General features: G+C 45.7%; 1 protein-coding gene across 1 annotated transcript in view; it reads right to left on the reverse strand.

Moving 5' to 3' along the window:
* itga11a (integrin, alpha 11a) overlaps positions 1-16,835 on the reverse strand; it is a 45,793-nt gene extending 28,958 nt beyond the window's left edge. The window contains exons 1-6 of the mRNA XM_058088642.2: positions 16,706-16,835; positions 6,275-6,389; positions 1,337-1,449; positions 892-983; positions 247-361; positions 34-161 (exon numbers count right to left, since the gene is read on the reverse strand). Of these exons, the coding sequence (XP_057944625.2) occupies positions 34-161; positions 247-361; positions 892-983; positions 1,337-1,449; positions 6,275-6,389; positions 16,706-16,778 (636 nt within the window). The 5' untranslated portion in view covers positions 16,779-16,835. The remainder of the gene's footprint in view (positions 1-33; positions 162-246; positions 362-891; positions 984-1,336; positions 1,450-6,274; positions 6,390-16,705) is intronic.
* Positions 16,836-24,650: the final 7,815 nt, after the last annotated feature.

The raw sequence follows: 24,650 nt of genomic DNA on the forward strand, positions 1-24,650 counted from the left end.
AAGCAGATTTGCTGCGTGTGACGTCCGACTCACCTGAATTTGACCTGGTCCAATATAGAATTTCTGAAGGATGTTGATAAGAAAAGCTTGCACTTCATACCAAGGGTAGATGGAGTTTGATCCATCCAGAACAATCACGATGTCCATGTAGGTCTCACATCCTAAAAACATTCAGCAGATACGCCATCAGGTTCTGGAGGAGCAACCAACGTGTTTGCTATTGGAGAAGGTGGGTGTGACGCTTACTCTGAAAGGCGGGTGCAATTGTTCTGGAGAACTTGAAGCTAGCGTTGACCCTGGAGCAGATGCCAGTGCTGTAGTAAGAGCTTCCGCACTCGTAAGACCAAAGTGGCCCACAGGCCTGCAACATCAAACATCAAAGAAGGTGATGACCTTCCAGTCCAAAGAGCTTCTCTGTTCTTCAGATCATCGAGCACGGCACAGTTTGATACATTTCCCGGCCTCTGTTGGAATGCCAGGCAGCACGGTGGCCTGGTGGTTAGCATGATGGCCGCATACTCGGGAGATCGGGAAGATCTGGCTTGGAATCTTGGAATCGTGTACGTGCCCTGCCATCGACCGGCAACCCGGCCGGGATGGGCCATGGTACGGAAAATGGATGGCTGGAGGTAAAAGTTGAACCTCTGACACGGATTCATTCTCCACCGTTTTCATTTTGACTTCCAGGGAAAGTTGATCCAAGCTCAAAATGAAAACAAGGTGAGGTCAGTAGCTGCTACTCATTAAGACAAAAGCCGCGCGTTTGAGCCCCAGTTTGGCGTCGGACACGTAGAGATCCATGTATCGATATTAGCAGGTTCTCACAGTATTTCAATTCATTGGGGGGGGGGGGGGGGATAATTGAGAGCGACTGGAGTAAGACGGTCTCACCACAAAACTGTTGTCTTTGGGATTGGTTGTGAGCGTCATTCCCAACCTCATCTTGTCCTTCCGCTCGGACACGTTGGTCAGGGATATCCTTCCTTGATGGAAAAACAAGTCATGACCTCACACGCTCATTTCCACACAAACCCCCCCAAACATGCCGGGACCACACGCCACTTTCCCTTCAGTCTGTCAGGCCACACAAAGCAGACATTTTAGATGCGAACGTTTAGTTGGCATCGAACCAAGGAACAAGCCCAACACGTGAGAACCATGTGGGCCCCTCAGCGGTGCCAAACACATGGAAGAAACCACGGGACTGTAAAAAGGGGACGGTTGGCTTGGGACCAACGTCTGTCTCACACACGAAGACATGCAGGAGAACATATGACAAGACGTTCCAGAGGGAACTAGTTCCCTGCCATCCAGCCACATAACGGCCTTTACTTACCGAGGTTGAGTTTGCTGCAGCCGTTTCCGTTTGTTCGTTTGGTCAGCGAACACTTGTACACGTCCCCCGTCTGGTACGCGCCGTTCATCTCGTACGGCGCCCCCACCAGCAACCTGCAAAACACAAGAAGAAGGAGTTTGCATGTTCTCCTCGTGCATGCGTGGCTTTTCTCCGGGTACTGCGCCCCCCCCACTCCAAAACATGCTAGGTTCATTAGCCACTCCAAATTGTCCATAGGTATGAATGTGAGTGTGAATGGTTGTTTGTCTATATGTGCCCTGGGATTGGCTGGCCACCAGTCCAGGGTGGACCCCGCCTCTCACCCTAAGACAGCTGGGATAGGCTCCAGCACCCCCGCAACCCTCGTGAGGATAAGCGGTAGAAAATGAATGAGTGAATGAATGAATGAATGAGTGAATGAATGAATGAATGAGTGAATGAGTGAATGAGTGAATGAATGAATGAATGAATGAATGAGTGAATGAGTGAATGAATGAATGAATGAGTGAATGAATGAATGAATGAATGAATGAATGAATGAATGAATGAATGAATGAATGAACGAATGGCCGTCATATGCGTACGACTGCTAGAAAGCCACAACGTTGTTTCTTCAGGCTTCGCTGACAACGCTTTTCATCAAGCGCTGAAGCTTCACATTTCAATCGGCGGTCCCTGAACGCACCGTAGCTGTGTGCAGAGACACTAAAACACAAGCTTCAACAGTCGTGGATCATCTCAGATGATGATTGATTAGTAGTGAGTGGCTATACATTTTATTAGGGATCAATGCATGGATCGATATTCCTGTGATCCGACTACAACGATCTGTGCCCAGCAAAGTTTCCATCCAGGAAAACGTATGAACCTAACACCTTTAAAAGCCAATCAATGGATTGAATCAATACTCGGGAGGAAAGATTAAGCCCAGCAGGCTAAAGTGCAAAAGCTTTGTCAGAGACCTCCGTGGGTCACACCGGCTGCTCGGAGCATGTACCCCAATACAGGACACCTTGCTGGGCCACAGCAGGTGGCTCCTCCCCCTCTATCCTCTGGTTCTCCTGGTAGTAGTGATGTGCTAGTAGTCATGTCCCGATATTGATTAGGACAAACCGGCAGGTACACTTGGTCACATCCACTTTTGTTTGAGTCCTTCTTAGCTCCAGGTCTACACAAACTCATCTCCATTTTATGGGCATGCCTGTTACATCTATGATAGATTTATTGTGCTTTTCCAGCATAACCATAACACCCACAGAAAGTGGGGAGCTACTGTATATTCTGACATAATGCAAGGGCTACGTGCCCCCATCTCTTGGTGTGAGACCCCCCCCAAAAAAACAATGAATGAGAAAAAGCTGTACAAAGATCATATGATGCTGTTTAGGGGCGGACACAAACAGTTGGAAAAGATACAATAAGTAATGTAATATGTAATATGTAAGTTTAGTCACGGGGCAAATAAAGCATCCTTAGACATCATGACTTACAGTAGAGCATCCACTTCCTGCTCAAATGTACACGTTTAGAATGATAATCATAATAATAATAATGATAGTAGTCTCAGAGGAGTCGTTCAAATGAATTACAGTAGTCAACATCTCATGGCAAGAACTTTGGTCGCAGACCACCCTGGTATCCGATTAGGGTTCCTCCGTCCGTGGAGGACATTCTTTCGTCATGATGTAGTCGAGCCTCTCACTTGACTTCCCCGAGTGGGGCCAAAGTGCTCTTATAAATGTCAATAAAAGGATTTGAAGATCTCTTAGACTGAAGAAAAGCAACCAAAAAAAAAAGCTGTTCCAGGACCAGTCATGACTGGGACTCAAATAAAACACCGGACGATTCCATCCATTGGAATTCCTGGTGATGCTTCACCTCCTGCTGTTGCTTCAAAGGGAATTTCAACACGTCAGCAGTGGAGGTGAACGACAGGAAAAGCAGTGGAGGAGCAGAGAGTTCAACGTGCTCCACAGGAAGGACACTCGACACCGCCTTATTGCAAAAGCAGACCATTGCCAGCCGGCTCTGGACTTCTGGGTCAGGAGAACCGGGGTGCCACGTGCGTCTTGGTGCCCCCGGGTCCAGTTACCGCCAAGAAGATTGTTTTTGTAGAAGATGGATAAAGTTTGACATTTGACCATTCTCCTGATCTTCACATTTTTACTCTCAGATGGCCTGAATTCTGGATTCTGGAACAACGGCGGTCAAGAACCATTTCATTCCAGGATTGAACCGATATTGGGTTTGGTTATTGATTTTGTCCCAATCAATATCTCCCCCTCAATAGGGGGAAATCGGAATCTGCTCATCTTATCACATCTGCTGAGCAGGACTGACTGGGTGATTATGAAGGTCATGCAAAGTCTGTGATGTTCTCACTTCCTGGAATTATTAAAAGTAGGGTGCACCTCTTGCCCAAAGTCAGCAGGCATAGGCTCCATAGAAAAAGAATGAATGACCCGCCTGGTCCAACCAGAACCAGAACATTCTCCATGAGCTCCATCCAGGGCAGAGCTCCACCAGCTAGCATCCGTTCCTTGTAACGAGAGGCCGTGCGTCATCTTTCTGCAACATCGGGGGATGGCGGCTTTGGAATAACGATGCACGTTGGCCCATCATGATAACAATAACTCTAATATGATAATATGATAATATGATAATATGGTAATATGATAATATGATAATATGGTAATATGATAATATGATAATATGATAATATGATAATATGATAATATGATAATATGGTAATATGATAATATGATAATATGGTAATATGCAGGCCAGTTGGTACCAGGGTTCATGTCTGTCCTCAGATCGTGGCCACGACTTCCGTAGATTGTCAAACCATCAGCGACCCCGCAGTTGTAGCTGCTGCTCACCATTGAGGTGCACGACAATGTCAAACTAGCTTAGCTATTAGCTATGACCGCCATGTAAACAAACTCACTGATGGAAGACTTTAGCCTAGTAGCCTCTGACACGCAAACCGTGCAGCTTAGCAAAGGGGTGGGGGTCAGATCCCCAATGAGGACAACAGTAGAAAAATAAACAGTGGAGGGAGACGTGTCATGAGATGTTTGCTTGCAGCATGCTTCTCTATGCATCTAATCAAGTCTTTCCCGGTCGAGTTTCTTAGGCCTCCCATCAACTCCCGATAGATAACCTGCTGGAAGATCCATGGGGATCTGCTCTGGGACACCATCTATCCATGGGGATCTGCTCTAGGAGACCATCTATCCATGGGGATCTGCTCTAGGAGACCATCTATCCATGGGGATCTGCTCTAGGAGACCATCTATCCATGGGGATCTGCTCTAGGAGACCATCTATCCATGGGGATCTGCTCTAGGAGACCATCTATCCATGGGGATCTGCTCCAGGACACCCTCTATGCATGGGGATCTGCTCCAGGAGACCATCTATCCATGGGGATCTGCTCCAGGAGACCATCTATCCATGGGGATCTGCTCCAGGAGACCATCTATCCATCTATCCACGACTGGGAGATCTCACGATTGGCTTCATTGGCTTGAGATAACGATGGCGGACCTTCTGTAAATCCTATAAAGTTCATTTGACTGCTTGCTAACGATATCTTTACCTGGAATGGACGATCCCAACAACCATTTACCAGGAACACCTGGAACATGACCAGGGGTGCCCTAACTTTTTCATAGCACGGTATTAGGGACGACGCTTCAGCTATGACGTATTTTTGCTAGGGCGACCCTTCAACTTGGTTCTGTTTGTCTGTTTATCTTTGTTTACATAATTATATATGACAGTATTTGATCCAGTGTGCTTTGGGAATACGTTGGGAAAAATAATAACACACATGCATACACACCAACACGCACACACACACACACACACACACAGTGAAAAGCCCGAGCATTTGAGTCAGGTTGGAGCGTTGAGGTTTGAGGTTGGTTTTATTGGCAGCTGAAGGATCTCGCATACAATACTGTCTTTCTTTTCCAACACACAATCCCAGGCTGAGACCATCCCAGGCCGCCTCGGGCTGAAGGAGGAGGAATAACAGTCAACCAAATCAGCACGGGACACTAAGCCGAGTATGTCATCTTTTCCATAAACATTATTTCACCACTTTGGATTGGATTGGATTGGATTGGATTGGACTGGACTGGATTGGACTGGATTGGACTGGATTGGAGCTGGCCTTGTGGCAGCCTGAATAATCATCTGCTACGTATGAAATATATATCATGGATGGTACTCTAATGATGGTACTCTAACTCAACCAATCCCAGTGTTCCCAAGTACGGATGACAGGGTTGTCCGTGCATTCCGGTCTGACCGAGTTCTGATCTGCATGGGACTAAAGTCCTAAAGTCCTAGTGAATCAATCCGGAGTTTGACTTTCCCCCAAAGTCTTGAATTCCTCTTCATCTTCGTCACTTGGAAAATTCCATACTTCCAACATTGGTGGAACACTTCCAGTTCCAGTCCGCAAAGTACGCATGATCCTGGTGTGGATCTCGGTGTTCTTTGGAATGAGCACAAATCCACAAAGAGGAACTTCTGAGAAGATTAGCAGGAGTTTCTTTTCCAAAAGTGAACTTGACGTGTTTTAGCATCATAATAAAACGTCCTTGATGAATACGGACATCGTTTACAGTCCACTCAGCGTTTCTTGCGTGTTTGTCGACACACTTTGCCTACTTGGGGGGGGGGGGGGTGCCATTTGGTACAACTAGCACACAAAATGACAAAATGTCTTCCTGAGAAGTGAACGTTTGTTTACAAGCAAGCTCAGGGGAAATTAGGACAGGCAGGAGGAAAAAGGAGCGCTTGATACGTTCACCCGCATAGTAGAGCCTCGCCTCATTGTTTTGTGAAACCATCTGTTATCAGAGCTATTTTTCATGTTATTGTATGTATTATGCGTGTATTTAAATAGGAGGCGTGTCTTACCATTTTTCGCCCCCAGCAGCCACATGTTGCTGAACCGTGTATCCAAACTGGGCTTGCTTTGGACCTTTGATGATCCGGTGTTTTGTTACGTCAATATTAAAGCAGTCGTGAAATCCTGGAAAAAGACAAAAAAACTCATTAGCTCCTAAAAGACATCAATCAAAGCCAGCACTTCAATCCATATGCAAAGATGATCATCTGTTCCGGTTCCTGAAGATTCCCATAAAGATTCTTGGTGCCGATGCTGTTAGGAGGCAGCGTCTTGGTTTAAAGGACGGTCCAAACCAAAGTTCCTTGTCGATAAAATGTCTGAACTTTTGATCTTGTGACGGATAATCAGCTTTTAATCCAATTTTTAACTTGTGAAAATACAATTTCACATAAATGTCAGGAAAACAAGATTCACTCGTGGCTGATTGACACCTCGACTCCACGTGGGATAGCTCAAATGTCTGGTCTCGTACTGGGAGTACATGTCCTGGTGTCCAAACCCTCTTAGATACAAGTTCCTGCGATACAGTTGTCGCTCGCCGCATTTGAAAAGTATCGGAATTATTCAATCCTGCTTGAAAATGTTAGTCAAGAAATATCCACATTTAAACAAACTTTACTGTTTTATAACCCAAAAGGGTTTATATAATGGCTAAAATGTTACTTTGCTAATTTTAGCATGCTAACAATGCTAACATTATCCATCCATCCACCCTCACTCGGGTCGCGGGGGTATGCCGGACCCTAACCCAGCAGTCTTGGGGTGAGAGGCGGGGTCCACCCTGGACTGGTGGCCAGCCAATCCCAGGGCAGATATAGACAAACAACCATTCACACTCACATTCATACCATGTGGGAGGAGAGCGGAGTCCTCGGAGAAAACCCACACATGAGAACATGTGAGAACAACTCCACATAAAGATGCTCGAGAGGAGAATCGTACCCAAGTCTTCCCAATCTCCGGACTGTGTGGCCTGCGCATGCTAACATTAGCACAGAAATATGCAATTGTAAGCAAAGTTAACTTTTTACCCTAATTAGCATTGTCGTGGCACAGAAATGTGCTGAAAAGTGTTTATATATGTTATGAAATGGCTAAAATGCTACTGTGATAATGTTAGCATGCTAACAATGCTAGCATGCAACATCATGGTAGCATGGTAGAGCAACGTGTCTGTGTATGTTAATAAAAATGTCAAAAAATGATGCTAATGTTATGATGCTAATATTAGCATGCTAGCAATGCTGATAACGTACAAAACCTAGCATGATAGCGCTAAGTGTCTGCCAACGTTAATACTCGTGCAAATGTTAAAAAGTGCTTTATGCTGATGTTTGCGTGCTAACGCTAATTGCTAATATCTCACATGACAGCACTAAGTGTTTCTAAGTGCTGCTTTTTGCGTTCATCCAATATTGTGCGACACAACAGCGTAATGTTTCCGTGAAACATGAAGGCTTGATCTCCAACTTACCCGGCGTTCCATGCCCAAGCGCCACCTAGCGGCCCAAATGCGAATCACGTGCATGGGGACAAACCCAAGGCAGAAGGCAGAAGCACTGCAGGGGCCCCAACAGCACTCGGCTTTTATGACGTGATTCCAGATCAAAGCAAATATGTTTTCTTCATTGTATGCCGGCTGTCACTCATGTCAGATGACAGCTTTGCGGGTGGCGGGAAACACTCGTCTGGTTTTCATCCAAAGGCCAGACACAAAAAGTCTTTTCACGACATCCAGCAGAGCCGTGTAGACATTTGCTACAAGGCGACATTTGCAAACAAGGCGGAGGAATGAAGAACATGTAGAGCAGACGCCGCAGGGGTCAAAGTTGAAACAAGGTTATACGCAATAGATGATTTGTATGCCACTCATGATGACAGCTGGACACATCGGGCACATCGAGCTTCTGGCTGATGTACAGTTTCCAGAAGATCAGTGGTGGCCCTGCGTTAAAGATAGGCCAGGCATCCTGGCACCAGATCCAGATGGTTTGTGCTCTAATCAGGATGCACCATAATGGTTGGACACGAGGGAATTAGGACGTCATAGCAATAGATAATCTGCTCTGGAAGACTCGATGGGAATCTGCTCTGGAAGACTCGATGGGAATCTGCTCTGGAAGACTCGATGGGAATCTGCTCTGGAAGACTCGATGGGAATCTGCTCTGGAAGACTCGATGGGAATCTGCTCTGGAAGACTCGATGGGAATCTGCTCTGGAAGAGTCGATGGGAATCTGCTCTGGAAGACCATCTATGCCCTGCTGCTACGTTCCCCAAATGACTGCGTGGCAAAGCTAGTTGTGGTGACCATGAAGGAGGAAGATCACTGCACCTCCAACATCCAACAACTCATAAGTCAAACGTACGAACCACGAAATCTGAGGCCGCTCGGACAAACGGTTGTTGGTACGACCAAATCACGTATATGCGGAATATTCGTATAAAACCCCCAGAACGCGTTGGATGGTCAAGTCGGGGGCCACGAAACACGGTCTAGACCGCAAGTATGAGAGCCCAGCTCCAGTCAACGTCTAGACGATGGTGACCCCCCCCCCTCCAAAATAATGTTGAGCTAGTCCAGCTCAGGACGTGACGTGTGAAGAAAGTGCAGAACGATAATCCGGTAGAACAAGATTGGGTGAAAGGACTCTCGGCATCTGGTCTCTCTCATCCGGAACGTTGAGCAGCTGGTTTCTTTCCTGAACACCGATTGGCTCGCAACAGATGTTTGACACCATGTGCATTCCTAAGATAGAGAAGATTTAGGCATGCTAACAAGGCGTATAAACAAACAGCAAACATAAACAAACATCTACTTGCTGCTGAATGATACCTAGCAAGATAGCACAAATGGTTTACATATGTTTCTACTTTCTACTGATGGCTAAAATGCTAGCATGCTAACATGCTAACATGCTAACATTAAAATGCAACATCCAGTGTGATAAGTGCTTCTATGCTAAAATGCTTCTATGCTAATGATAGCATGCCAAAGTTAACACGATAGCATAAGTGTTAATGTAAGTTTCTACTTATGATACTGGCTAACATGTTACCATGCTAATATTAGCATATTAGCAATGCTAATGTGAGCATGCAAAACCCAGCATGATAGTGCCTGTCAATGCTAACATGAATGAAAATGTATAAAAATGCTACAGGGCTAATGTTTGCATGTTTCTTTACATGATAGCATTATGTGTTTTTATATGCTGAAAAGGCTACTATGTAGCTGTGCTAATGCTAGTATGTTTTTGTGGCCGTTATCCAGCGTAAATTCAATTGTTTATGTCTTAAATGTCTTATTGTATTTTATTAGGTCTACTATCCTGGCTAATGCAAGCGTAAAGGTGACTGTAGGGGTGTTATTCATGCCTAGAGTGCTCTAATAATGTGAAGTGTATTTGTCACTATGAACATGTTCCATTCATAAAGAAGGAATCCTACTTTGCACAAGTTCAGTTATCACGGTCAGTAATGTAGTAATATGTAGTACATATTTACTACATACTACATATCCTTTCCAGGTGATAAAGCTGCTCTCCCTCTCTCTCCTCCGGAAGGTTGAGCAGCTGTTTTCTTCCTTGAAGGATTATTGGATCTAAACCACGTTTGACACGGCGTGCATTCCTCAGATAGAGAAGATTTAGCATGCTAATAAACAAACAGCAAACGTTAGCAAACATCCGCTGGCACTGCCTCGCTATCTGGGAACATCTCTCCAAACTCTGGCTGACGTCATGGAGTCAGTGGGTCATTCGTGCTTGTCAATCAACGTCGGTCCTACGCTGACTGGCACACATTTTAAGTCTATATTAAGTCTATATTAAGTCTGTTTTAAGTCTATATTAAGTCTATATTAAGTCTATATTAAGTCTATTTTAAGTCCATTTCACCAAATTCCCTGTAAAATAAATCATCATTGCTACTCTGTGAGCTCTGGTGTAAATATTGACACGTTCTCCACATTGCTCACTTCCTGTTGCATGAACGCTTCCCATGTTGGGAAGGTTGGCGTTTGATCCCATCCAAACTTGGATATTTGTGCTTACATAGAAACATTCACTGATTGGCTGGGAAAAGAAGCGTTGGGAGCGGAATGGAATCAGCTTCATGTCTTCAGCCAAGATGTCTTTTTCTTTCAAACTTTCTGCTTGTCAAGACCGACTTGGTACAGATAATCCATTTATATCCAAACCTGCCGTTTGTGTACACCTGGAGGTAAAGAGGACTGGAACAAGTTAGGATGGATTAGGATTTGTCCTAATCAAATATCATGACATGACTAATCTATCGACTATCGGAAGAAGCAGCGTATGGAGGGGGAGGAGCCACCTGGCGTGGCCCGGCAAGGTGCACTGTATTTGGGTACACGCTCCGAGCAGCCGGAATGGCGCCACAGAGGTTTCTGACAAACCTTTCCAAACTCCACGAAGCCGGCGTTTCGGGTGACTGATGAGGTTTTTTTGGGTGCTCGATGGTGGCCAATCCGTTATCAGCACGACTTTGTCTGGTTTTTCAGTGTAACATAATAATGCCCTCATAAGGATCACGCACCCCTGCTTTAGCATCTTTCCCCGTTCACTGTTGGGAATTCTTTTCCTTGTGGATTCAAAGGGCAGTAGTTACATTCATGCACTGAGACGGGAATTTTCCAAAAGGTCTTCCCAGAAATGGATGAAAGCTCAGACATGGACAGGAAAACGTATGAGCAAGTGAAAATATGAGAATGGACTTCAGGCTCGGAAAGTGGCAAAGCAATTCCATATTCCAAGAAGTATCATCATGTGTTAAGTGCAAGGTCAGAGTTCCACTGGGAATTCCGACTACCTGCTCCCATGCCCAAACAAATAACGCTAAAGCTGGGCTTCCATGTGACCCACATTAGCCCACTGCTGTGTTTGGCCCGACGTCAAGCTGCAGGAGCTCGAGCACGGACCCGCTGACACCAAGCAGCCACCGCAGTGCGTCGTGTTAAGCGCTCTCGTGCTCTTTGGCATTAAACGGAATCAAACGGCACCTCACTCTTTGCTAGTTCATTCCCTGAGACGGAAAGTCAAAGCTAATGAGTGAAGTCCTCCGGTCTGAGACTTGCCAGCTCGCACGCTTGCCCTCGGGTCATGGAAGCTGGGCACACGGTAAAATAATCAGGAGGATTTGGAGCCGCTTCAAAGCAGTCGGTCACCAAATTGATACGATTTTAATCAGCGTGTTCATGGCGCTGGTAGCACAAAGTAGCTAGGATCCGTCTTGTCCGGTTTTGGCCTGAAAAGGTTTCAGTGTGGACGACTGAACGTCGTAGAAGGACTACAATACGTCCCGAATACAACAAATACAAAGACACATTCATCTAGAAGACACTTTTTCCTCTTCTGGGACGTCTGCAGGTGTCCAAGAACTGGAACTGGAAGCGTAATCGTAACTGGAACCGTAATCGTAACTGGAACCGTAATCGTAGCTGGAACCGTAATCGTAACTGGAACCGTAATCATAACTGGAACCGTAATCGTAAATGTCGAGCTGAAAGCCACTTGCATCTGCTCCACAGACAATGGAACCAGTCGTTGCTTCCCGACTATAAGTTGAGGCGCTTGAGCAAGGCACCGGGGCAATCAACCCTTGCATGACTCGCATGCCAGCACGCGTGTGGTCTGGTTGTGTGCGCCGTGCAACACAATCTATACGGAGGGATTGTAATCAGCATAGCACATTTTGGAAACTGTTGGAAAAAGCTGAGCCGGAGCCAATGAAAAAAGGCGCAAGGAAAATGAGAAGAGTTTCTACCCAGATGGAATCTGACAATCCGCAGCGTTCCGTGTTTTCCATTGATCCGCTGGGTTTTCTATTTCAGTGTTTTTTCTGAACAAACACATAACAGACGGACGACACTTTGTACGAAACATCTTGGCACCTGATACGACCGTCAGGCTACGCCAACGTAAATACTGCATCCCAAACCAGATGTGGGGACATTCAACTAGCAACTGTGTGCAGCCTTTTAACCCCGCGGACCGGTCGGGCCAGTTGACCCTGGTTTCCATGACAACACACGAGCAACCCCAGATGTCTTTGATTCATTGGTGGAAATACGGCGACATCCCGCCAACACACACAGTAGTTTGTTACGGTTAGTCGCTCGCCTCCAATCAACATTCGTTATTGGACGCGTTGTGGTTTCATCGTAACGCTTGGAAAAACACAACCGTGCTTCTCACAGTCATCGCCTCTTTGTGGAAGCGGAGTCGCTTTTGCTCCGTCTGCTTCTTCGAGGAATCAGAGGTCAACTAACGAATCATAAAAAGGCAACAAGAACAGCAACCTAAAGTACTTCAATGAAGTACTCGTGGAACCCAGAAGATCATGATCACATGATCAGACGATATCAGACGTGGAAACGCCAATTACATTACTAGTAGATTCCAATATTAGTAGATTCCAATATTAGTAGATTACATTATTAGTAGATTACATTATTAGTAGATTCCAATATTAGTAGATTCCAATATTAGTAGATTCCATTATTAGTAGATGACATTATTAGTAGATGACAATATTAGTAGATTCCAATATTAGTAGATTCCATTATTAGTAGATTCCATTATTAGTAGATTCCATTATTAGTAGATGACAATATTAGTAGATTCCAATATTAGTAGGTTCCAATATGAGTAGATTCCAATATTAGTAGATTACATTATTAGTAGATGACATTATTAGTAGATTCCAATATTAGTAGATTACATTATTAGTAGATTACATTATTAGTAGATTCCAATATTAGTAGATTACATTATTAGTAGATTCCAATATTAGTAGATTCCAATATTAGTAGATTCCAATATTAGTAGATTCCATTATTAGTAGATGACAATATTAGTAGATTCCAATATTAGTAGATTCCAATATGAGTAGATTCCAATATTAGTAGATTACATTATTAGTAGATGACATTATTAGTAGATTCCAATATTAGTAGATTACATTATTAGTAGATTACATTATTAGTAGATTCCAATATTAGTAGATTACATTATTAGTAGATTCCAATATTAGTAGATTCCAATATTAGTAGATTCCAATATTAGTAGATTCCAATATTAGTAGATTACATTATTAGTAGATTACATTATTAGTAGATTCCAATATTAGTAGATTACATTATTAGTAGATTACATTATTAGTAGATTCCAATATTAGTAGATTGGATACTCCAAATTGTCCATAGGTATGAATGTGAGTGTGAATGGTTGTTTGTCTATATGTGCCCTGGGATTGGCTGGCCACCAGTCCAGGGTGTACCCCGCCTTACGCCCGAAGACAGCTGGGATAGGCTCCAGCACCCCCTGCGACCCTCGTGAGGAAAAGCGGTAGAAAATGAATGAATGAATATTAGTAGATTACATTATTAGTAGATTACATTATTAGTAGATTCCAATATTAGTAGATGACAATATGAGTAGATTCCAATATGAGTAGATTCCAATATTAGTAGATGACAATATGAGTAGATTCCAATATTAGTAGATGACAATATGAGTAGATTCCAATATTAGTAGATGACAATATGAGTAGATTCCAATATTAGTAGATTCCAATATTAGTAGATAACAATATGAGTAGATTCCAATATTAGTAGATTCCAATATTAGTAGATGACAATATGAGTAGATTCCAATATTAGTAGATTCCAATATTAGTAGATGACAATATGAGTAGATTCCAATATTAGTAGATTCCAATATTAGTAGATGACAATATGAGTAGATTCCAATATTAGTAGATTCCAATATTAGTAGATTCCAATATTAGTAGATTACAATATTAGTAGATGACAATATGAGTAGATTCCAATATTAGTAGATTCCAATATTAGTAGATTCCAATATTAGTAGATGACAATATGAGTAGATTACAATATTAGTAGATTACATTATTAGTAGATTACATTATTAGTAGATTCCAATATTAGTAGATTCCAATATTAGTAGATTCCAATATTAGTAGATGCCAATATTAGTAGATTCCAATATTAGTAGATTCCAATATTAGTAGATTCCAATATTAGTAGATTCCAATATTAGTAGATTCCAATATTAGTAGATTACATTATTAGTAGATTCCAATATTAGTAGATGCCAATATTAGTAGATTACATTATTAGTAGATTCCAATATTAGTAGATTCCAATATTAGTAGATTCCAATATTAGTAGATTCCAATATTAGTAGATTCCAATATGAGTAGATTCCAATATTAGTAGATTTATGGGCTGGATGAGGTTTCAGGATTGAAGCCAAAGTCAACATAGTGAAAACTTGTCTGAAACCGACCAAAGTAATCATGGAAAACGTTCCTGCCGCTTGCAGTTCATGCAAGACGCTGTTTTATTGGCAGCTGGTCCACAAAATAGGGATCTCTCTTCTGCTCTCCCACGGAAAGTTGTGTGCTACGGTGAAATGCGTCCAAGCGGAAACGGCGGTTTGGTTGAACTAATGTTCTGCTCCACAGAACCGCGTTTGCCAAAATTGTCCCCAAGCCATGGGGGTGGCCACTGGGGTGGCTGGAGCGTGACCCAGGGTGGCCACGGCCACCCCGTACCACCGCCACTGCAACCAGGGTAAAAGCTGGTCAAACAACCAATCGCATCCGTATGGTTAGACATTTATGTCCATAAAAAATCAATAACTAGCACACCAGGTGACGTTGCACAAGTTTGACTTCCTTGCGTCGGCTGCACGAATGACGTGACGGCCATGCGTCCGAGCAGCCTCGGATTTCATGCGCGGTACGAACGTTTAACTTACAGGTTGTACGTTGGGTGCACGGCCATCTTACTGCTTCGTGGTCACCACAGAAAAAACACGCAGGGAGCTCCACAAATGGCACGGCGAAACAATCTGACGTCACATGACCACGGTCTACTTCCACAAGGAGGGAAAGTGTCTCTGGGAGCTCGGTGATCCGGGATGTCCTCACTCCGAGTTATCTCATAGGATGATCAGATCCCAGTCCCAAGAACACACAAACACAGCCTCGCTCTCGTTTGAGGAACGTGTCGGACCAAACATCCATCCTCCCACCATGAGCAGCATCTTCTCCTTCTCTGCATGGCTGGAGTTCTCCTCCCTGATGGCACAATTCCTCTCACCATTCCAACTAATTCCACAGTTGGGGGTCAATGCTGACTGGGAATGCAAGTATTAGTCGTAGTAGTACATGAATATTGTGCTGTGGTGTACTCATGACCTCATGATCAACTACAGTGGATGCCTGCCATTCAGCAAATTCACTGATTTTGGTTAAAATCCGTACGGTGACCTCATTTATGGCAGTTCATTAGTAGGCCTAATTAGTAGACTTAATGACAGGAAATAAGACTCGTGCTTGTGTGCGTTGCTATGAATGTGGTCTGACGGGTGGAGGTGGAGGACAGGAAGTGATGTCAGGAATTTAGACTTGACTTTTAGCTTGGAGTGGAATGCAGCCGCAGCAGTAGCCCGTTTAATTATTATGATTACTAGCGATGCACATTAGCTTTTATTCAAAGCCCATCCATTTGTGCTCCTCAAGGTGATCTAACTTTTTCATTTCAACCGTAGTTTGTTGGCAGCTGGAGCTAAGAAGGACTGGAACAAATTAGGTGTACCTGTTGATACGTCCTAGTCAAACATCATGACATGACGACTACCACGTCACTACTACCAGGAGAACCAGAGTATAGAGGGGGAGGAGCCACCTGCTGCGGCCCAGCAAGGTGCACTGTATTCGGGCACACGTGCCGAGCAGTCGGTGTGACACCATGGAGGTCTTGGGCAAACCTTTTGCACTTTTCAAACAACGTGACGTTGGTGTTTCAGGTTGCTAATGAGGTTTTTCTGACCCCCCATGGACCCCCCCCCCCGGGGTGTCTGGTCCCGTGTTTGACTTCACACTGTCTCACTGCCATCGTGATTTGACTGCTAATTGACCGCCGTCCTGGCCGACCGAGAAACCGCTGCATCAAGACTACATCAACTTTCTTTTGGGACAGAGAAGTCTGCTTCCAATGAGGACGCATGCCCCCCCCCCCCCCCCCACCACCTCCCGCCTGCGTCAAACAGTCAACATTCTTTCAGTAGCCACCAAACACTCCTCTCCGCTGGCCACCATGACACAAGGTCAGGAGGTCAAGCCAGGATGTTAGTCACACGGGGATTCATTCATGTAGGACGGTAGGATGGTATTACTACAAAAATACACGTACTAGTTCAAAGTAGTACTTCTCATTCAGGAACAGGAAACAGATTTCAAAGTCATCTGCCTTTTCAGACGTTATTCAACTTATCCACTTCTCAAACAAAACAATCCCAAACTTTCCAATGACAGCAGATTCCGCATGGAGATCCAGACCGACAGCCCCATTACCACGGGGGGGGGCCCCCGGGACCCTTCACTCACCTAACAGCTGGCTGCAGGTCCAGAGCAGAAGGACGAGGTAGTACTCCGTACGCGGCCTGACGCTGGTATGCATGGCGGCTGGAAGCGTGGACGCGCCGGGCTGAGGCGAGGAGACCAGTGGAAGGCAGTTAAAGATCCCACTCTGATTGACTGCAGCTCCCACTCACAGCGCTGCCTGGGTCTCGGGTGGGAGGGGTCTGCAGCCCCAGAAGGAGGCCCGAAGCTACAGATGGGATTGCCTAAAATCAGCTCTTCTAAACTGCTATTCCTATCCTGAATATTTCATCTGATATTATTGCTTCATTATCATTATTATTATCATTATTATTATTATTATTATTATTTTTGTCATTATCATTATTATTATTATTATTTTTGTCATTATCATTGTTATTATTATTATTATTATTGTCATTATCATTATTATTATTATTATTGTCATTATTATTATTATTATTATTATTATTATTATTATTATTATTATTATTATCGTCATACGGACGCCCACTTCCACTGCATGGAATTATGAACATAATGATCTCTACCTCGATGGTGAGCTTTTCCTCATGCTGACATTACTAGAAGGTAGATTGGAGGTAGAAGGTAGCAACATAATAATAATAAAGATAAATACATTTCCAACTTGGCATTGGAGCTTTTTAAAAGGCAGCACGGATGAAATATTCCTAAATCGGAGGGCGAGCAAAGAGCCTCGGGGTCGGCAGTAATCCAAAGATGAAAGCATTCTTCATGAACAAAAAGTGGTCCATAATGAGAACTGCTGACAGGCTTTGTGGTTACAAAAATCCTAGCCGGACCCCCCCGGTGCTGGCATGATGACTTTGATTGACTTCACATTAAGATGCATCGCAGTGCGGGAATGGAGGCCATGTGCCAGCGCAGTTTACGGATCTGTCAGCCATTAATTCCCTCGGACTGTTTTTCCTCAAACCGTCATCGCCGTGAGGATTTTAGCTCGCTGCTAAGATGGCCGCCACTGGCCGTCACACATTTTACATTTCATGAAATGCTCTTGTCAAACAACACACCCTGCAACCTTGGTTAGCGTCCGCCCCGGCTAGCGTGTTTTGGTTCATGTCAAAAATTGAAGTTGCAATATTTTAGCATTAGCGGTCAGCGCGTCTTGTCGGGTTGTTTACTTGTCCTTCCTTGTTAGCCCTATTAGCTAGCTTCCTGTGAGCTCAGAGGAAGTTACGGCAGGCCGCTAGAGGATAGTCGGGACTTTTGGACCTAAACTTGTACGACATCCCCATCAGCCGTGACTGAAGGGGGCGGTAAGTCACCCTTGATGCACTACACTCTTGTTGGAGACAACGCCCTGTCAGAAAATCCCAACTATGCCTTTAACGTCACAGGCGGGAGGAAAAAGGAGCGCTCCATTTGCCCACCCTCACAGTCCTGGTAATCTTGCCTAATTGGGTTGTTTTTTTGAATGATCGTTTTCTCTGTTTTCATATTTACTGGTATGACATCATAATTCCCTCATTGGGGCCCCATAATTATGGTGCAGTCCTAGTTTTCCAACCACACGCTAACACGTACTTCTCAGCGCATATCAATGACGAATGAAACATGGAAGCTTCCGTTTCCCTTCCCAAGGAAATACGACATCACACGGACACCACCTTCCTGTTTTGCCATGAGTTATTTCTTCACCTTTGTTATCAAAATGCTGCCACTCGGGACGTCCCGTGCCTCCAGGTGGGCTTGAAGGTACTGAGGTGAGAGTTTGAGAACCACGTCTTCAATGATGTTCATTCCTCCCTCTTCAGTCGTCATTCCTTTCCATTTCCAGGTGTTTTCCGCACGTGATGATTGGATTTGCCATTGGATGATGCTTGTAGACCTGAAGATGAGCCCCAAAAAGCCAAATCTATACTTCCCTCACCTCTCTCGAGCCTCTCCAACACCAAGCACAGCTGCTAGCAATTACTTCAATCACCCTGGATTATCCTTCTTGGTCCCATTGGTCCGTCTCCTCAGGCCAGGACGGTAGCTTTCCCCGACACAAGACCAGGCCTCTGGGATCAAAGGTAGAGAAGCAAATCGCTAAGATGGTGAATGCATGCCTCATGTTGAGGCTCGCCGTCTATTAAACATCAAAATGTTGTCACGTCTGAGACCTCCAAGCCTGGTCTACGTGGGTTGGACTGCTCTGACGCTTCGGAACGTCCAAAAACCTTCTGCTTCAAGACCTTCCTGTATACGGGACCGCTGACCGAGTGGACCTGTTGGTTTCTTCTCATCAAGCATCATGACACGACTACTAGAACCACTAGGACCACTAGGACCACTAGGACCACTAGGACCACTAGGACCACTAGGACTACTAGGACCACTAGGACCACTAGGACCACTAGGACCACTAGGACTACTAGGACTACTAGGACCACTAGGACTACTAGGACTACTAGGATTACCAGCACATCCCGACCTTGGAGAGATGCAGAGCATGGAGGGGAGGAGCCACCTGCTGTGGCCTAGAAGGTGCACTGTATTCGGGCACATTGTCCGAGTAGCCGGTGTGATGGCCCGGAAGTTTCTGGCAAACCTTTTGCTGGATGTTTTTTCCCCTGATTTGGTACAGCTAGCACTAGTCTAGCACTAGTCTTCCCCAGAAGGTGAATGTTTGTTTACAAGTCACCTGAGGGGAACGAGAGGCCTTCACCCCACAGGCAGGAGAGGAAAGGAGTGCTGGCTTGGGAATAACACTGCAGAGCAATTTATAGTCTGGAAAATCCAGTAAGTGTAAAAGGTAAACAATGGAATTCCAGGAAGTGAAAGTGGGAACTAGCCCATGACGTAATCAAAGCATTTGGGCAGGAAGGAGTTAAAGGCAGACGGGATCAGACTCAAACAGCAGAGATGATGCAATAAAAGAGCAGCGTTCCATCCTATTGCTAACGACCCGTGTTGGCCCGTCTCCAGTCACCCAAAATGGCTTCTAGTCCGTATCCTGTTTTTTTCTGTCAGCCATCATTCTTGGAAATCAGTCTTCCGACATAAAACTACACACCGGAGTTATTGCCAGGAGGGATGTCTTTCCATGAATGGCGGCCAAGGAAGGTAGGATGGAACAATGGCTGTTTGATAGTCCTCATCCTACGTCCTCCTGGCTCTCCATGGACCTCCTTCAAACAGAGCTGGGTGCTTGCTGGGCTGGGAGGACAGCAGGAAGCCATGACTGCTCCAGCAGGTATCGGCCTGAAGAAAGCATTCTTCTTCTCAAGGTGTTTGGAAGCACGTGCAGGAAGACGCAGATCTCCACATCAGAAGTTTATCATCCAAGATCTACAACGTCATGCATCAATCTCATTTTGTCTTTGCAAAGCCACCAAAGGACATCTCTGATGATTGGATGCAAAGAAAAACCTAAACCTTGTGGTGAGACGTTCTTGGTGTGAGGCAGCTGAGAACAAAACTGCTGCTTCTACCAACTTCTCCACCATGAGGGGAACAAAAACCTCAACAGCCACCGAAACGCCAGCGCTGCAACGTTTGGAAAGTGCAAAAGGTTTGCCTGAACCAGGACGTGGTCTTGCAGGAGGCTTCCCTGGTGAGGCGCTGGATGCAGATAGCGCCATCATGACAGGGCCATGCTTCATGCTATCATGTTGCTTCCCTGGCGAGGCGCTGGATGCAGATAGCGCCATCGTGACGGGGCCGTGCTTCATGCCGTCATGTTGCTTCCCTGGTGAGGCGCTGGATGCAGATAGCGCCATCATGACAGGGCCATGCTTCATGCTATCATGTTGCTTCCCTGGCGAGGCGCTGGGTGCAGATAGCGCCACCGTGACGGGGCGTGCTTCATGCTGTCATGTTGCTTCCCTGGTGAGGTGCTGGGTGCAGATAGCGCCATTGTGACGCTGTTCATCCCACTCACACCCGTACGACACAAACCAAGACCTGCGTACCCCCCAAGGCTGTCGGTGGGTCGGTGGGTCATGTTTAGGGATATCATGTTTATGTCAGAGATGCACAATATCTTTTTTTGACAACTGATACCAATCAGGTTCTGCTTCTCCAGCCCGATGATTCCTAGAACCAATTTTCATACCTTCATTTTTAATGAGATGGAGAAGAAGGACTGGAACAAACTAGGATTTGATTGATTTGTTCTCATCAATACCCTGACATGACTACTAGCACATCACCACCACCAGGACAACCAGACTATGGAGGGGGAGGAGTCACTTGCTGTGGCCCAGCAAGGTGCACTGTATTCGGGCACACGTCTGTGAAATAAAGCAACGTTGCTCCTCGAGAGAAGAGAAGGTAGATGTTCCTGTCTGAGCCTGGGTGAGTCATGGGAACTTTTCCAGATATCTGGCAGCTTGACGGGTGCCAGTAGCAACAGCGGGGAACTGACTAATGTGGAAACTGCAGCCGCACGCCGGCGGAATGTCGTGGAGCTCACGTTCAATTTTGGTCCAAAGTCATGTCTCGCCTCCCATTGGACACGCTGTCAATGTCAAATCAATGTCAAATCAATGTCACAGCATTTGAACGGACGACAAGTGAGGATGCATCACTTTGTGCTGGAATGAGCCGTGACATGGAAGTAAATTAGAAAGGCGCGTCCTTCCTGTGTCTTACTGCTACTTTGGTGGGACAATTCATTTGCCAACCAGAAGATGTCCGCTGTGATGGCTCCAATTCCATTCTCCAAGTCTTCCACACGTCTTTCTCTTTTCTGGACCTTCTAAAGATAAACAAACAGCTAAAACCTCTTCACCTCCAAAGTCCGCTATAACAAAAGACCTTCAGTACGGCTAGACCGTTTGGACCAATCGTTCATGGCCCACAGGATCTGGTCTTCTATGGCTACGTGAACATGGAACCTCCAAAAGAAAGATTAGACTTTCTAGTCTTTCTTCAGTAAAAAGTTTGTTTCTCCTTTGTGCTTCCGAGCAGCGCCCTCATCAGACCTCGTCGGAGGTCCATGCGGTAAACGTTCATACCAAAAGTGACCAGCAGATACGGCGGCACACCAGGGCTGCTCGGAGTGTGTGTCCGACTACAGCGCACCTTGCTGGGCCCCGCCTGGCGGCTCCACCCACTCTACGTACTGATCAAATATTTCTACTTTCTTCTTTATCTTTTCTTCTTATGACTTTATTCCCATAATACGACGTGTTCCAGTCTTCCAGAAGGATCGTGGATCACGCGTTCCTTTCAGCTTCATGAGATGCATGCTGACCTTGAAACATGACAGAGGTCATCTGAAAATGCCAAAGCATGCATACGTTCCAGGACTGCAGTCCCAATTCCATTCTTGGTGTAACAGGAGATGCTGTTGGAATGGGTAAAGTCCCCACCAGGGACCTCTCATTGCCCGGGGTCATGACCTTTGGTCAGCAAAGGTCCCATGGTCAGAGGCCCGTGGACCCGGGGGAGTTCCCCATGATCACGTGACAAACACGAGAACTCAGCTACTTCGTACGTTGACGAAAAGAAATATGGAGGCTCTGTGAGATCAGGATCAATATCAGAAGCTCTTGGACTTCCATGGAATCATCTTCATTGCTTCCATGGTATCTCCAGTTGGCCTCCTGGCAGTTTGGGTATGTTTGATATTCTCACCTCCGTCTGCTTTTCTTTTGGTCAGGGCTGCAAAAAGGAAAACTGCGAGTGTCAGCATTTTGCTAAACTCTTAAATCCACAAAGTACGGAGCTGATGGTTGATCTGGCCGCCATGTTGCGTCTTCAATGAAGCCAAGTCATCTTCAGAGTTCAAGGATCTCCTTCATTCAGCATTTATGTGACGGGGTATGATAATTATTGGGACAGTATGAGGGATGGATGACTTCCCTCTTACCTTTAGAGTAGTCTGTGCTCACCTGGAGCAAATGAGCAGGTGACCAAGTGTTGGTTGGACCTCATGGAACATCATGACATGACTACCAGACTACACATCACCACCATCAGAAGCAGAGGATGGGGGAGGAGCCACCTGGCGTGGCCCAGCAAGGTGTACTGTATTCGGGGACCCGCTCCGAGCAGCCGGTGTGCCGCCATGGAGGTCTTTGGCTAACCTTTTGCACTTTCCAAACGCCATGGCGACGGCGTTTCAGGCGGCTGAGGAGGTTTTTTGTCTTCTTCACGGAGCATTCAGTAGAACAAGGACACAAAATGTCTTTATCGGAACCTGAATGTTTGTTTACAAGTAAGCTCTGGGGGGGGGGGGGGGGGTTACGACAGGCCACCAACGTCACGTCAGAGAAAAAAGGACGCAGCGCAGCCACAACTGGTGGCGAACACGCAGCAGCAAAGGAACGTCAGACTGGAGTCTGTGGAAAAATGGAGAGTCGAGTCGAGTCGAGTCTTCCTCGACCAAAAGTGCTGAAACTGCTGGCTGGTGCCCCAATTTCCTGGGCCAAACAGCTGGCGTCCTGGAATGAGAGTTCTTACTGGAAATACCAAGTCAGACCTTTTCAACAAGCCCTGCTGCTTCCACGATTGGGGGGGGGGGGGGTTAGCAAAGCTGCTGGCCGTCCTGTTCAGGAACATTACACAAAGTATGCAGCTTTTATATCAAAGCTCACTATTCATACGTCCAAGTCCAAGCCATCCTTGTCCTTCACTTCCACGGCTCATCCGGACCCAAAAGGAAAACCTCGAAAGTGGAACACGCTCACAACAAACTTGGCATCCATGAATGTATAACCCGAACCCTAACCCTAACCCTAACCCTAACCCTAACCCCTAACCCAAACCCAAACCCTAACCCTTAACCCTAACCCCTAACCCTAAACCCTAACCCTAACCCAAACCCAAACCCTAACCCTTAACCCTAACCCCTAACCCTAACCCCTAACCCAAACCCAAACCCTTAACCTTAACCCTAACCCTAACCCCTAACCCTATGGAGACAGCTTCCCAAAGGCTGGAGGACATGGCGATCACACCCAAAGACCATGAGAGGCCGACAACGTGTGTGATGAAGGAATTCACCACAAAAGACTGCAAGCTAGTGAGGCACGGCGGTTGGCGGGGCAGCACAGAGGAAATTGATTGACAACGGTCTACAGCCAATCAGGACGCAGAAGACAGCGAGTGGTGCGGACAGATTGAAGCGAGAGACAGTCAACTTCCCACAATGCAATTCTTCCTAAAGGGCCGGCCGGGCTCAGTGTTCAAACGCTGTCAGCACTAAAAAGTGAAATCAGTGAAGGAGATGAGAAGCAGGCTAGCGGAAGGGAACAAAGTACGACCGTTAGACTTGGTCATGTAAGGAGGAGAAGAACACAAACATACGCCGAGACTGGGATACTATGAACATCCGGCAGCAACACAACATTTGGGCAGTTTGACAAGTGTGCTGATGACAAATGTACTGAACCAAGCGGAGGTTTCTTTGTTTTGGTGTCACCACGACGATGATCTAAATGTCATTTTTGCACATTTCAAGAATCCAACAACGTAGAAGATAAATCCAGACAACACGGAACGTCATGAAGCAAAGTGGATCAATCGTGTCCGATTAGCTGCTGCTGAACCGCGTCAATCAATCAATGATCAGCAAGTGATCGGTGCATCCAATGGAGCACAAAACTTACGGAAAACCTTTTTGACTATCATGACGGCCTTTTTCTTCCCCGGCACTGATGTTGGGCTTCCAGAGCATTCCGTGGCTTTTGCCTTAATCCCTGGTCTGCTCGTGTTGAGCCCGGGAATGAAAACGTCAGCTTTGCCAACAAGCCGTGGAAGCAACGCAGGAGCTGCGCTAATTGGGGAAAGACTTCTGGATCGAAAACCAGGAGCTGGCTCGCCTTTTTACTGGGAGAAATGGGACCACGCAACAACAACAACAACAACAACAACAACATTTGTGTTGAGTACAACAATTGTGTTGTCGTACTCGTCTTGGCCTGCACTTGTCAAATATTGCAGTCATGGACGGCCTTTTATTTCCTACATTGGA

Source organism: Doryrhamphus excisus, linkage group LG13 (genome assembly GCF_037039965.1).
Source record: "Doryrhamphus excisus strain RoL-2023G ecotype Guam linkage group LG13, RoL_Dexc_Guam_v1.1, whole genome shotgun sequence".
Lineage (NCBI taxonomy): Eukaryota > Metazoa > Chordata > Actinopteri > Syngnathiformes > Syngnathidae > Doryrhamphus > Doryrhamphus excisus.